Source organism: Acanthisitta chloris, unplaced genomic scaffold, assembly GCF_000695815.1.
Source record: "Acanthisitta chloris isolate BGI_N310 unplaced genomic scaffold, ASM69581v1 scaffold2872, whole genome shotgun sequence".
Taxonomy (NCBI): Eukaryota; Metazoa; Chordata; class Aves; order Passeriformes; family Acanthisittidae; genus Acanthisitta; species Acanthisitta chloris.
This window is the reverse complement of record NW_008659734.1, coordinates 47,269-63,121: the sequence shown is the minus strand read 5'-3', so window position 1 is coordinate 63,121 and position 15,853 is coordinate 47,269. Positions and strand designations below refer to the sequence as shown.

The 15,853-nt window shown below is 37.3% G+C and overlaps 1 protein-coding gene across 1 annotated transcript in view; it reads left to right on the top strand.

Moving 5' to 3' along the window:
- The window catches only part of SUGCT (succinyl-CoA:glutarate-CoA transferase), a gene marked incomplete at its 3' end in the record, with an annotated part of 101,257 nt that extends 85,751 nt beyond the window's left edge, over positions 1–15,506 (top strand). The window contains exons 6-9 of the mRNA XM_009069499.1: positions 10,672–10,774; positions 14,092–14,205; positions 14,503–14,581; positions 15,267–15,506. Coding sequence (XP_009067747.1) covers positions 10,672–10,774; positions 14,092–14,205; positions 14,503–14,581; positions 15,267–15,506 — 536 coding nt within the window. The remainder of the gene's footprint in view (positions 1–10,671; positions 10,775–14,091; positions 14,206–14,502; positions 14,582–15,266) is intronic.
- Positions 15,507–15,853: the final 347 nt, after the last annotated feature.

The following is a 15,853-nucleotide window of genomic DNA, read 5'->3' as shown; positions in this document are numbered from 1 at the left end:
TTTTGCTGTGACTGGGATTTTAAAGTTTTCACTGAGTGTTTCTGTATCCAAGGGAGTTCTACTTGCTGTGACTCCCTTACTGCTGGTTCTGTATTGTGGTGCTCTGTGCCCCAGATTCTCACTGGGTCAGTCCTTTTGTAATCAAAAGGATATATGTTTAGTTTTCTGCTTGGGAATTATCCTATTAAATACTTTAATTGAAAGTTATTTAAGAGGAAGCTCAGGAACCCTGTATTTGAGAGATTAAAATAGCTTAGTTATCTTCCTTATACTATTTGTGAAGGCCTTATTTTCTGTGGAGTGCTCTTCTGTTTAATGGAGAGGATTGTAAATTTATGTAATGGAAGCTGCCCAATGGTGACTTCAGCAGCACTTTGTACTTCAGGGGGTGAGCAGAAGAGGGAGTATATCTATTCTTGTCAGTATTTAAGAAAAGCCACATTATCATTTTGAGACTTGGTCTGTGTGAATCCTTGTCTACAAATGCATAACAGTTATCATTCAGGCAATTTTTGAGGTGGGGGGAGGGTTGGTTTAGGAGCATTAAGTCAGGTATGTCTCCTTTTCATTCTCTCCAAGAAAAAGAGTTTCAGTTGAACACCACACCCACCCACCCAACTCTCAACTCCATGCATTTTTCAGATACTGAGAACCAGAATCATGTGCCATTAAAGTCTGTAGAGTGATTTTGCCATTTCCTGCTGCACTTGTACTTTTGCCTCTGTCTTACCTGCCCATTTTCAGGTGTCCTGTTGCTGATGAAAAACTGAAATACCAGGTGACTTTGCATTTTCAAATAATTATAACTTGATTAACTTTTGGAACTCTTCTTTTACTTGCCTTCCTGTAACAACTGGATTGTGATAGCACAGACAAATCCACTCTTCCTAGAAGTTTTAAGCTCCTGAAAAGCCATAGTTTATCTTTTGACTTGCTCTTGAGTTCTTGCCTTCCTGATGCATAATCTTAGTTTCAAAGTTGGTTCATGTTGACTTATTACTCGGAGTTCATTTAGTATGGCATTTATTTGATGAACACTGGTATCTTGAGAGAGTGCTATTTTGTCATCCATAGATCTGTTACTTTTGGATAATTTTGAATGTAAGGGTTTTTTTTTTCCAATGGACAATATCTGAATAAGAAGAAAAAGTTCAAGGAACAGCTGTTCTTTGAATGAATTGCCAGAATTCCAATTTGTTTTTATATCTGTAGCTATTAGTTAATCAGACTACCTTATGGCTCTTTGAATTACTGTTTTCTTTCTTCTTTTTTTTTTTTTTTATGGTCAGAGTTTATGTTCTATTAGCATCATTTAGGCTAAATATCTGCTTATTATATGCAAGTATGTGAATGTGTACACACTTTTGGAGTAGACATTTCCAAAGTATTCTGTTATGTCATATTATTGACACTGAGTATAACAAACACCTTTGATATTCTAATGGAAGTTGAATATATTTCCATACACATTCCATGGTAACTTTGCTTTTATTCACTAATACACGGGTTTTTTTGGTAAAATATATGTGGTTTATTTTTGAAGTTACTTAGAGAATTAATGAGTAGTTTCTCAGCACTGAAAAATGTCAGTCCTTGAGAAATGAAAGGAAATGACAAAATAGTAATGACAGAATTTCACTAAAAGCGACCTTAATTAAATCACTGATTGCTTGATAGTACTGCAGCTTCCAGCACATGGAAAATATAAACCTAAGGAGCATTACTTGGAAAGAAATGCCTGCAGACCCTCACATTCACTCACTATATGTACACTGCTATCCACCTCAAAATGAATTTGTGGACACATGAGCTGGAGCAGCTTAGAAGAAACATTAGACCTAGCTTTTCTCAGTCGAGCATGTGAAGTACAGTTGTGAGTTTAGTGACGTGACTTCTACTGCAGTCATTTTTGTTGAGATGAGTCCTCAAACTCTTGTGCTGCCATTTTCAGTTTATACATCCTGTCCCACTAAGTCATTGGTATTTTAAGCACCATTTGTATGGCAGATATGCAGTACTCTGTAGTTGCTTACATATAGCACTGCTGTTGCAGAGTATATGTATGCATACTCTTTTTTTCCAAGCCATTGATGCTGTTATAATCTTATTAATCTGAGGTGCTCCCAGAGCCTAGAGGCTTCCATTGACTTCTCTAACCTGTCCTCTTCTTCCTACCCCTTTTGAACTGTTTCCAGAGGTATGACTTACCTTGTCTTTTCCCATTTTTCTTAATTTTCAAAATGGACTAGTGTAATGTCTAACTTCTGAGCACTTGGTAAGTTCAAGAAGGATTCTTATCCTCCTCCTCTTAAGGAAAAGGATTTCCCAGGCTTTATGTGGGAATAGAAAGAGATGTTCCAATGTACTCAAAGGGTCAGTAACTCCCTGAATTCTTGAGCATTTAATTCACTGCATGTGTGGAGCTGAAATTTTTGAAAGCATCTGAATTCTGAATACCAGGGAGACAGTTGGTGGCTTTCATTTGCTAGGGTAAATATTGAGCAATTGAGATTCTTTGGTCACAGTTTTATTCTAGATGTGTGCACAAAGGAAACATTGGTATAACCGGTCAGTGTTAAGGAATGCTGAAAAAGGCTGTATTTTGGGAATTCTGGCCTCAAGTGACCTCTTATTTAGATCAATAATTCTACTCACCTCCTGTGGTAACTGTGTCAGATTTCAAGGTAGTTAGATATGAGTGGGGATTATATAGCACTTAGAATAAATTGACCTTTAAACAGAAGACTTTTCAGACAGGTGTGAAGTGACCTATTCAGTAGTCAGATGTCTTCAATTGCGTGAGAATACAAGATGGAGATGAATATGGCTTGAGACATATGTAGCTTGAAACAGCAGCTCTGAGAGGTGTGAATTGCTCTGTTTATTTCATGATGAATTTTCTCACCCTTTCTCTGACAGAAGTGAAGAGTGAAGCATATCTGTCCTTACCACTTCAATCCAGCTTGCTCTCTGTGTACATCTCAATTCCCTCTGTAGGGTACACATGAAAGAGAGAGGAGGACGGCAGGTAAACCAGTCCCAGACATCTTGAGAGGTGGAGTGTTTTTCAGTTCCATATTCTATGGGGAAATGAATAAAATGCTGCAAGGACCACTGGGTCATAGGATATTCACAGGGAAGAAGAGCATAGGCCTATGGGGTATTTTGTACTTTCTTTGCTACTGATGGTGTTGTCCCTTCACCATTTCTGGTCCTCATCTTGCTATGCTGATTTTTTTCCTGTCCCCATCATTTTCCTCCACTTCCTACAGCTCCCTTCACTCCACAATATCTTATTTCCTCTTTCTCCTCCCACTGCTGACATTTGCACATCTACTGTTTGCTTTACAAAAAAGAAAAAAAAAAGGAAGTTTTGGTGCCGTCTCTATCTTTCTCTTTATTTAGGTTACGTTTTCCCCAAATGACAACAAAGCAGAACTCTGACAAAACTTCTACCATCCTTTCTTGTGTGTTTAGCAAGAGTCAAATTTAAAATGACCCTGCCTGGGTGGAGGTCAGGTTCAATGGCTACCATAGGGGCCCCTGAGATTCACATCTCATGTGAGAGCTGACAGACTACAGAGCACTCTCTTTTTTATATTTCCAGTGGAAACTTCTGGTTCGTGAGTTAGATCTATCCAAGAGAACCAAGTTTTAATTGTTGCTTCATTCCCTCTCCACCTCCTTTCCACTTGTACCTTTGCTTCCACTAGAACAGAATAGTACCAGGCACAATGTGGATTATTTTGTATGTGTGTATATAGGCATATATATGTGTATATATGCATCCTTATGTCAAGACATACGTATGTATAGTGTGCACATGAAAGTTGAGATGCATCTGTGCAAAAGCTGGTATAATGCCAGTTTTAAGAGTAGCTGCTTTGAGAAAGGGTGCTTAATCTCTTGACTTTGTTCTTCAAATTACTCTAGAATTTGGACATTAATCCTACCCTGCACTGCAGTAATGTAGACACGTTTTAAGCAGGGCAGCTAAATGTGTGCTCCAAAGTACTTTGGGAAATTAACCTGTAAATGGAACAGAATGTGTGAGGTTGTGTGAGTGCAGGGGGAAGGGAAATATCAGACGTACCCTCAGCCTTTAAAGTGAAGCAGCTCACATAAAGAAGATCACATAAATTCATCATGATTAATACTCCTACAGGTCTAACTAAGTTATTGTATGTAGAGTTAGAAGTGTTAGGGCTGGAAATGATTCAGAGTGGAACTCCTATTCCTAACACTTATGTTTTAAAGCCCTGTGCACCACAGCTGCATGTTGCGTTTATAAGTGTGAGGGGAAAAGGAATGAGCAGGAAGGAAGCACAGGGGAACCTGATCCTCAGTTAATGAACTTGTTGCTAAATTGTTTCCATCTAGTAACAGAAGACTAGGGCACCTAAAGGGAAAGTGTATTGTAAAATGTTTGAGTTGCCTGATGAGAAGCATTGTTAAAATACCACTTGTTGAGACACACCCAGTCTCTGTAAATCTCCTTCCCTATCCCCACCATTTCCTTTTCTAAAGCAAGAGTCTTGCAGCCTGAAGTCATTGCTGATAACATTACAGGAATGAGCATCTGGTTTACAGCTTCAGCAAGACAGGTGTCTGAAGTTTGAAAGATAATTGAACTTCAATGTTGTACACCTGGTAAGGTTTACCCAGTCATCTACCTCACCATCAGTGCACATATGGTTGAGCTGTGTGGGCATCAGCTACCCAATTGCCACAGTTTGCTTTAAAATGCTTTGTTTTAAATTTTTATTAGTTTTATGTTGACTTCTATGTGTACAGCCGAGGGAGATTCAAAGTATCTCAAGCATCTGATTTTTGGACTGGGTAAGCTAACATGTATTTTCTGTGTTCTTTTCTCACCGTCTAATAAACATCTAAGCATTTTCATACATATGAGAAGTTCAAGATCCTTCCTGAAAAGGAACTTGCTATTTCTTTTTTGATGATGACATACATTACTACCTATGAGGCTGCTGAAATCAAGGGGGGTGTTTTAACTGATTTTAAACGAGCTTTTTGACCTGACCCATGTTAGCTCTTTAATCTTCTTGAGAAGTTAAAAGAACAGCAACAAAATCAATCAATCCATTATTCTCAATGTGCCTTTACTGATGCAGGTTTACCTAGCTGATTTATCAGTCAATTTACACTTCCTTTGTCATAACTATGGAAGTTACAGTCCTTTTGCTTGCTTGAGTAAAAGAGAGGAAGGCTTGGGAAAAGTAGTATATTTCTAATGGGCATAGTTTAACATCATCTGAATGCAAAAAGAACTAGTTCTGGAATATACCAGATTAAACAACTCAGGAGCTATAAGAAATATATTTTACAAGATAGATGTGTGTCTTTCTCTCTGGTATGCTGTTCCTGAACAATCATATATGGTTTTAAAACAGCATGCAAAACTTCATAAAGAAACATGAATGTCCATTCATCTCTAGAATAAATTTTATGCATAAAGGTGAATAGTTGTATTAATAGTTCCATTAAGCTCATAACGATATTTATAGTATGTAGAAATACAAAACACATTTCAGGGTGCATTTGTGGTACCTGCAAATATATGGAGTATACTTTCTGTAGCTATCACTTAGAATCTACTCTATGTGGCATCTTTAAAAATAGTTGAAATATCCACCAGCAAAAATATGTCAGTGCAATCATGTAGATCCCAAATATTTTAATGTTTTGTCTGTTGTGGTTTGCCAAGTGATTCATCAGTAACCAAGAGGAGACTAGACCCTAACAGAGATACTTACAGACCATTGTGTAAATACTAAAGTATTAATTTAAAAATTCTAATTCTGTATTCACTGTACAATAAGGGATAATGATCCATTCTTTGAATTGTCCAAATAATTATTTTCTATGAGTTTTATTTTGTAGAGTGTCTTCCATAGATGCTACTGTTTGAAACTGTACAAAGTCTGTTACTCATTTAACTACCTTTAAAGACATATTTAGTAGTGAAGGAAGAAAATATTTTAGATACATGGAAGCAAAGAGACTGTTGATAGAACAAAGTGAAGCAAAAACCATAATGCAAACTTGGGTTGTGCTAGAAAACACAGGAACCCTATTGTGGACTTCAACAAGAACAGAGAAGCTTTTTGTGATTGACTGCATGTAAAAAGCTATTACTAATCCTAGATGTTGCTATTCCATCTGTATTTGGTAGGTGTCCAAATTACTTCTCTAAATTAATTGCCATAAGTTTCCTACAGAAAAGAGCAGTATTTTGCTTCAGTAGTTCTTCTAAACTTACTTTGTGTAGAATTGGATGGTTATATTCATTAGAGAAACATGATTGCCCTTCCACATAGGCTGTAGCAATGGCTGAAAGTTTCCTAGGAAACATGGAAAATGGGATATATGCAAGGAATTCACACAAAATGGGTTTATTCATGCTTTGGAAGTCTTTATTTAATTGACAGAATATTGCTAAAAAAGAAACAAACTCTACACTAATAATCATCAGGATGAGAAACTTCGTGTATTTTAATAGCAGTTTTTAACAGCACTTGGGTGTGTTTCTGACTCATTAAAGTCATTTCATCCAACTTGCGCACGTCAAGCAGACATGCTTCATCTCTTCTGCAATTAATGACCATTTTTCCTTTTTGGTTTTTTTTCAAGATTTTGTTAGAAAGCAGAAGTGAATTTAGATCTTACTCTTTAAGAAGTAGAACTAAACTTGTGTTTTGTGTAAGAAAACAAGATGTAAATCTTGTATTATTTCTTTTTGCCTTTTGGAGGATTTTTCTAGTATTGCGCTGTAAAGTTTTTTGATGGATTTACTGAGTGTATAGTTTAAATTTAGGTGTTTTCATTTAATGATGCCTGCTAGATTTACTAATTGAAGAAAATGATATTTAGTTGGATTTCCTCCCGTGACATAGCATTTCAATTAGTTCAGCTCATGCAACACTTTCTATTCTTATAATATTAGGGTACTGCTTAAAATGCAAATAAGACATCATGGAGACTACTACCTCCCAGTGAAGTAAGACTTGGTACAGGCTGTGCAGTAAATGTCCTAACAATGGCTTTGTTCTCCATTGGGGTACATATCCCTCCTTTTTTTCAGAGGTGTTTTCAGAAAGAATCTGCATTCAAGCTTCATACCATAAACTAGTACAGTAAAAAGTAAGTTCTTTTGAACTTCTAAAATACTGGTAATAGTTGCAGAAAGCTAAGCTATAGGTTTAAAATGTTTCTACAAATAGATCATAGTAAATTTCCATTGCATTTATGTGATTATAGCAGATGGAACCTTCTAGAGGAAAAAGGGCTCATCTGTAAATATATGAAACTGTAGTGTGAATCAGGGGGTTGAGTTCTCCTATAGTCACCAAGTATCACTGATGTAAAGATTGTTTTGCAAGTGTAATGCTTTAGAGTTCCGATTCTGTACAGTATTTCAATTCTTTTTACTAGTTCATATTTGGAAGATGGACCATTATTTACCCTTGTATATATTTCCATCAGTGATTTTATTTATATATGGATATATAAACAAAGACTGAAATACAGCAGATGAGGATTTTAAGAAAAGGAAATTATATGCTAAGTAGGATGTTTATAAAGAACAATGCCAGAGCATAGAAATGCATTTTAAAATAAGTGTTAAGAGGAGAAGAATTGGGCAGGCTTTCTAAATTCCCATTGATAGAGCTTTCATTTTCAGGAGAGAATGCCAGTCTTTTCCTTCTCTTGGAAGTTTCTGATAAAAATCTTTTGATATTTTGGAGTGCTGAGCATGGCCAGTCTTTTCCTTCTCTTGGAAGTTTTTGTTAAAGATCTTTTGATATTTTGGAGTGCTGAGCGTATTATCAGTGGATACCTAGCAGCATAAACATCAGTCCTTGGCTATAAACCAAGGGATGGGCAGAGGAGAACCAACTGAAATTCAACAAGGGCAAGTGCAGGGTCCTGCACCTGGGGAGGAATAACCCCAAGCACCAGGTCAAGGGAAGTGATCCTGCCTCTCTAACTCAGCCCTCATAAGGCCACACCTGGAGTATTGTGTCCAGTTCTGGGCTCCTCAGTATGAGAGGGACATGGAACTCCTGGAGCAGGTCCAGTGGATGGCAGCAAAGGTGATTAAGGGTCAGGAGCACCTCACTTATGAGGAAAGGCTGTGGGAGTTGGGCCTGTTTAGTCTCAAGAAGAGATGACTGAGAGGGGATCTCATTAATGTATTCAAGTACATGAACAGGAAGTGCCAAGATGATGGAGCCAGACTCTTTTCACTTGGGGAAATCAATAAAACAAGAGGTAATAGGCAAAAACTGATGCACTGGAAGTTCCACATGAATACAAGGAAGAACTTGTTTTCTGTGCAAGTCACTGAGCATGGGAGCAGATTGCCCAGAGAGGTTGCAGATTGTCCCTTACTGGAGGTATTCAAGAACTGTCTGGACACAATCCTGAGCCATGTGCAGTAGGATGGCCCTGCTTGATAGTAGAGAGGTTGAACCAGATGACCCACTGTGGTCCCTTCCAGCCAAACTGATTCTGTGATTGCAGGACTTACTACAGGATCAAGGGAATAATAATACATATATTAAGAATTAGAATAATTTCTTAGTGATGTTCTTCAGCACCATAGTTACGAGGTTGAATCCAAGATTCCTCTTGCAGCTGTCCTGTCTTTTGTTAGAAATAGTGAAAATTGAGGTGTCAGATAAAGTAGTAGCTGAAAAACAGCTTTCCATTTATAAAAAGGGAGTTAGTGGGCCATGAATTTTGAAGCATCTCAGTTGCTAGCAGAGAAAAACATAGTTTTGTGTCAATATCTGATGGGATACAGTTTTTCATGTGGATCATATTTATATTGTGCAGTAATTTGAGCCCCAAACCTTAATAATAGAAGGCTATTAATAACAAGAATTGAGAATTGTTGCCAAACAGAGAGTACAGAAGGAAAATACAAATTATATTTAAAACTAAAATCATGCTTTCCTAATGGCTGCAATTGCTGAGGAAGGAAGGTTGTCTGCCTGTCTGGAGTTACCTTTTTTCCCCATTACCTGGCTTTGGGTATGGTTAACAAGAGTACTACATTAGGTGGACTCTAGATGTATCCAAGAGTAGTACTATCTTTATGGTTGACTACATCTTTACCATGAAATCACTTTAATATTCAATGAAGTGTATAAATGGACTGTGCAATATTCTAATCTATTTTCTTTGGAAGCAATACTTTATTATGCTTCATTTCTTCACAAGTGATGCTTCTTTTTACCATACATTTTGCACTTTTAAACCCCTTCATGTTGATATTTTTTTAATTGCCCCTTCCATTTCTACTAGTATTATTTGTTAATTTCAGGAGTAAAACTTCTGTTTGTGAGGAAGAGCCATGCAAAACTCATGCATTTTCCTATTCATTCAGTATACAAAATGCATTGGGTGTCAGGATTTATTTCCTCAAAGTTTGGAGCTGTGGTGGTTTTGTGCTATGTTTCCATTAACTTTGTGTCAGAAACTGGAAGGTTTTTTTCTTTGTTTCTGGTTGTTTGTTTGTTTTGAGTTTTTTTGTTTTGTTGTTGTTTGGTTGTTTTATTGTTTTGTTCTGTGTGTGTGTTCTTTTTTTTTTTTTTTTTTAATAATAACATGCTAGAAGTAAAGCTGAATGTTGCTGACATTGTTCCAAACCACACTTAGGCAACTCCAAACTGGTGAGCTACAAGATACCTGTAACTGAGTGTCCCTTATAAAGGTTTCTTTTAATTTAATTTCCATCAGGTCTTTAAATCACACCTAATTTCTTTTCAATATTGTGTGTATCATGAAGTAGATCTTTCATTTCTAATAAGCTGGTAGACCTGTGTTATTTACCTTAATGAAATTTAAGATATGATTTTCAAGTAAGTTCACCTTTGATTCAGGATGCCAGAGGACTGTAGAAAATACCATCTCTCAGTGACTGGTATTGCTTCAAGAGTGTGTTTTCTTCAGGTATGTAACTACTAGGCAGGCAAGGAAAGAAAAACGTGATGCTACCAGTTATGGACCTGAATGCTTAGAAAGAAATAAGCTGAGCTTTTTGTATGTGATACAAGGACATGGAGTGGTATGTTCACCAGCATTGGCACATATACATATATATGCTGAACCAGATGTCCTTAGGATAGGTTATACAATCATGCAACAAATAAATATGTAATTGGTGTCGTTATCTGACCAAAAAATGTGGTGGTTAGTCCTGATGTATGTTTTTGATGGTATTTTACATCAGCTTTTAATGAGCAGTATCATATGTTAGACTCGTACTTGCACTATATCTATCTTTTTGTTGTTAAATATGTACATAAGAGAAAACAAATGTGAAACACATTAGTCTAATTAAGAACTGGAGGAAACCCATTGATCCTTATTTGAAACTGCTGATAAATTTAGCTTTACATCATTCCTGGATTGCTTCAGATGATCAGATAGAAATAGAAGTCAGTTCAGTGATCTTTCCCCTATGTCTCTGGGTTTTGTATTTCTGAAGAACATATGTAGTACATTTTCATTATGTTATTCACTGCCTGGGAAGAAATCAGTGGAGAAGAGCATGAAACCAGTGAGAGAGGAAGGAGACATGCTATACATTTTTAGAATCTGAAAGCACAGTGTAAAAACCACATGCTTCTTATTTGCTTTTAGGTTTTCAGAAAAAGCAACGATGGAATGGTTGCAGCTTTTTGAAGGTAGTGGGGTTCCATATGGCCCAATCAACAATATGCAGCAAGTATTCTCGGATCCTCAGGTTGGTTCTCACCAAGTCTTTTCTATACATTATTACATGTGCTTTACAAATGCTGAGTAACGATCACTTTCCCTGCCACTCAGACCTGATTCTGACTACTTTAAAAGGGGATTTTAGACTTATTTGGTGGATTGAGTTTAAGCCAGAAATATGTTATAATAAGAAATAAATACAGAGACTTAAATGAATTATATGCTTGAGAACACAGCTTTTGTCATAATGAATTAAACCATAGGTATTCCATTCCTTGTATGGAGTCTGTTTTTCAAAACTGGCTGGCAAAACAGGGAAAGAAACCATAATATAGTATGTAATTGCATTTTATCAGATAAATATGCAGAAAAGTACCTTTCTTGCTGTTCATAAGTAACTAATTTTCTGTATGAAGTACGAATAACCAGAATCAATACTGTTTGAAAAATATCGGCAACTTTTTGACTGGAAACAGAAAAATTAAACACAAAAGTCATCTGAAGGAAGATTTTAATCTTTTCTTGGCCTGTTGCTTCACTAGCTGAAACTGCTTCATTTGTGTACTGATTTTAAATTTTAAATCTTTCACTGAATTACATCTATGCTTAATTGTATATTTTTAGTTTTGAACATCTGTAGAGTTGTATTATCTTCATAGTCCCTGATCCCTCCTCTTCTTCTCACCCTCTGGCTTAAAGGGCCCAGGACAAGCTGAATTATACTGTCTTGAATAGTGTAACAGTATTTTATGGCTAATCAATTGTGTGATAAATCTCCTCCATGTTGAATTTTACTAATGAGAATAACAGGAAAAATGATTGATCATTGACTACTTTTGGTTTTTCTTCCAATTTTGTGCATATCCGTGTCTGCTATCAAGAAGTGTTTGTCAGGATTGTGATTGTAGTCTCTGGGAAATATGAACAGGCAGACCAATCTCTATCATAAGGGAATATGTTTATAATAAATATGTTTGTTATAAATATATTTATTATACTTTTAGAGGCATAAACCAATATTTACTAGGCTACTGCAAGGAAATAAGTGGTTTTTTTCTTAAATAAATATGTTCTTTCTCCTTAAAATGATGTACTACCATGCTGTAAAGTATGCATAGGCCAAATTTTTCACTTCGTAACTTTCACAGGGATTAAGGTTGGGCTTCGAAGAACATATAGCAAAAGTATTTTACTTAGATTTGGCTGTACTTGGGGCAACATTGGAAAAAATAATCTTTGCTGTTTTTTGATGCTGTGAGTTTAAGAAGTTGAGTCCACTCTGAAAGACACTGCTTTTTAAAACATTGTATGTTGTGGGGTGGCTATTAACTCCCAAACTGAGAAGGGGTTAGCTTGGTTACCTTGCTCTTGTTAGAATTCCCCTAAATATTATGTCTACATATATATTATTCTTAATGTCGTTGTATATATTATTTATATGTGTCAGGTTATTACCCAACATAGTTGACCTGTCCATAAAAGGTATCACAGTGCTTTGCAGTCAGATACCACCATGTAGCATGTTTATCCAGATATTTTCCTGTCAAGGGTTATGCTCATCTCTCTCTTGTTCATGAGACTGCTTGAAAAACGTTGTCTTTTTTACATCCTTCACTGAAATACATGGCACTTGGACACTGTGTTCTTATTACTGTTGGAAATTGAATGTCAGTATCTGTGTGATGCTGTATGTTGTACATTTGATTCATTTCTGGTGCTGCTTACCTCCTTAAGCATTTTCTCACATGTATTTTCTGTTGCAAGGATGGGGGGGGGAAAGACTGCGGTTCTTTCCTCATCTTTCTTTAAATAGGGAAAACTGTTGTTGTTTTAAGGTATTGCCCTGGTGGCAAGCTATGTACTTTACATCACTTATATAAAATTAAGCCCCCCACTCCACCATTATGTCTCTCTAGCAGACAGCAATTTGGAGAGTTGCATACTTAGCCTATTAAGTACATTTTTTGAGTTTCTACACAAATTTTTGTTTTGGTGGCAGAGACTTTGGACCATCACAGGTGACTTCATTGCCCTGAGCCTCTTATCCATAGCTGGCATTCAGAGGCTTAGGGATAGTTCAAGCAAAGCTTTTCAACTTCACAGTTCTTCTGGTTTTGCTGTTGTACCTTTCCCAGTCTCCCTCCACTTGATCATTTTTCTGTTGCTGTATAGACAGCATCTATCTGGGATAAACACACATGCTTGTGAATAGCTTTGTTTTTTCATAAGCCAGTCTGCAATTTTATTTTCTGAAACCTCGTAAAGCCTGACAGTGCCCTGAGACAATGTCTAAGACTGGTGAAGAAGTTTAGCAATACTTGAGAGTCTGTAATCTAGGTATCCTCTGCACTATAAAATCCCAGTTATAACAGGGAAAACCCAGCACCTATCAACAAGAACATACTGTAATCACTGCAAGATTTTTCATAGAATCATAGAATATTTTGAGTTGGAAAGAAACTTTTCAAGGTCACACTGCAATGAGCAGGGATATGTTCAACTACGTCAGGTTGCTTAGAGCCTCATCCAGCCTGATCTCAAATATTTTCAGAGATGGAGCATCTACCACTTCTCTGGACAACCTGTTCCAGTGTTTTTCAACCCTCATTGTAAAAAAACCCAAAACTCATTTCCTATATCTAATCTAAATTGACCTTCCTTCAGTTTAAAACCATTACTCCTCACAACAGGCCCTACTAAAAAGTCCCACTTCAAGTAGTGGAAGTCCACAACAGGGGCTTCCTGGTGCTTTCTGTTCTCTGGGCTGAGCAATCTTAGTCTGCAATTTTATTTTCTGAAACCTCGTAAAGCCTGACAGTGCCCTGAGACAATGTCTAAGACTGGTGAAGAAGTTTAGCAATACTTGAGAGTCTGTAATCTAGGTATCCTCTGCACTATAAAATCCCAGTTATAACAGGGAAAACCCAGCACCTATCAACAAGAACATACTGTAATCACTGCAAGATTTTTCATAGAATCATAGAATATTTTGAGTTGGAAAGAAACTTTTCAAGGTCACGCTGCAATGAGCAGGGATATGTTCAACTACGTCAGGTTGCTTAGAGCCTCATCCAGCCTGATCTCAAATATTTTCAGAGATGGAGCATCTACCACTTCTCTGGACAACCTGTTCCAGTGTTTTTCAACCCTCATTGTAAAAAAACCCAAAACTCATTTCCTATATCTAATCTAAATTGACCTTCCTTCAGTTTAAAACCATTACTCCTCACAACAGGCCCTACTAAAAAGTCCCACTTCAAGTAGTGGAAGTCCACAACAGGGGCTTCCTGGTGCTTTCTGTTCTCTGGGATGAGCAATCTTAATTCTCTCAGCCTTTCCCCATAGGAGCGGTGCTCCATCCAGCCCTCCGATCATCTTCATGGCTCTCCTTATGACTTGCTCCAACAGGTCAATGTCCTTCCTGTGCTGAAGACTCCTAATCTGGACACAATACTCCAGGTAGGGGTCTTATGTGAGCGGAGTAGAGGGGATAGAATCACCTCTCTTGACCTGCTGGTCACACTTCCTTTGATGCAGTCCAGGATACAGTTGGCTTTCTGGTCTGTGAGTGCATATTGCCAGGCCATGTCCAGCTTCTCATCCAACAGCACTCCCTTCTATGTGGTTGCTCTTGATCCATTCATCCCTCAGCCCATATTGATACTAAGGGTTGCCCTGACCCAGGTGTATGAGCTTGCACTTGGGTTTGTTGAACCTCATGATGTTCTCATAGGTCCACTTCTCAAACTTTTCCAGGTTCCTCTGGATGGCATCCCATCCTTCAGGCATGCTAACAGCACTATTCAGCTTGGTGTCATCTGCAAACTCGATGACGGTATGCTCAATCACTTTGTCTGTCTTTGATGAAGACATTAAATAGCACTGGTTCCAGTATGGACCCCTGAGGGACACTACTTGTCACTAATGTGCATCATCTCACTGACCCCTACCCTCTGGATGTGACTGTCCAACCAATTCCTCATCCATCAAACAGTCTGCCCACTTTCTTATGTGTAAATCTGAACCCAGTCATCAAGTATGGAGAACTCTGCAATAGTTCTTCATAGTGCTCCTATTATAATATGGTTGTTTTTTTCAGGCTCTATTTAAATCAGAAAATACATTTCTAGGAAATATGTCACTCAGTTTGCATTTAAAAACCATGCATAACAACATGTTGTTACTTCTCATTATAACGTGTAACAGCATGTACAGTGTAATGATGTAAAATGAAAGTTTGTCATAACACAGTAATCTGCTTTTCATCGCCGTTTGCTTTCAACCATTGCAAAGACTCCAGAAAAACATCAAACCCAGTGGTACTTCAATATAGATAAACTTTCATCTACCTCTAATAGGTAATACCTGGTTTTGCTAACCTCTTCCATTTTGTGAGTTACCAGCAGGATTGGATCTAAACACCATTCCATTTTACTTACTTCATTTTATTGCCGTCAACTTCCTCTTTGATCTTTGGATTTTGAAATCCATAATGCAAACACCATTCATTGTAAATGCAGTATTGTACCATTTGTCACCAAGATGTACTGTGTGGGTGTCAACAATCATGAAAGTGTATGCCAGCTCAGCTGTCAGTAATGCTGCAAAGGATGCTCTAGACTGGTACAAGCCAAAGAGAGAAATTTTGGGAGTGGGCTGGAATAATGCAAGGGATGACTGGAAGCAATGTGACGAAATAGGAAGAAAGAGAATCAAAGGAGATGACATGAACTGGTCTAATGGAACTCAATTGGCTACAGGTGGGTTGTGTTTTCAAATTTTATTTCAACTGAAAGGGCTTCAAAATTCTGCAGGCCAAGAGTGGCTTGTATAACTTCTTCTATAAACTGAGATAAAACAGGACATTTTTGATCCCAGGACATTTTGTTAATATCATTAACAGCTTCAATCATATTCCAAGTGAGCTGCCAAAAAACAGGAAATTATTTACTAAGTTGGGGTGCCAGGTGATGCTGTTTTTTCCATGAATGGAGTGAAGTGTCCACTTTTCCCACTGATTCTAATCTTTTATTCATTTGTGAAGTTAAAATGAATACCACAGGCACTTGTACTGCTAAGTCAATCAGTCTTTGGATAGATGTATGTG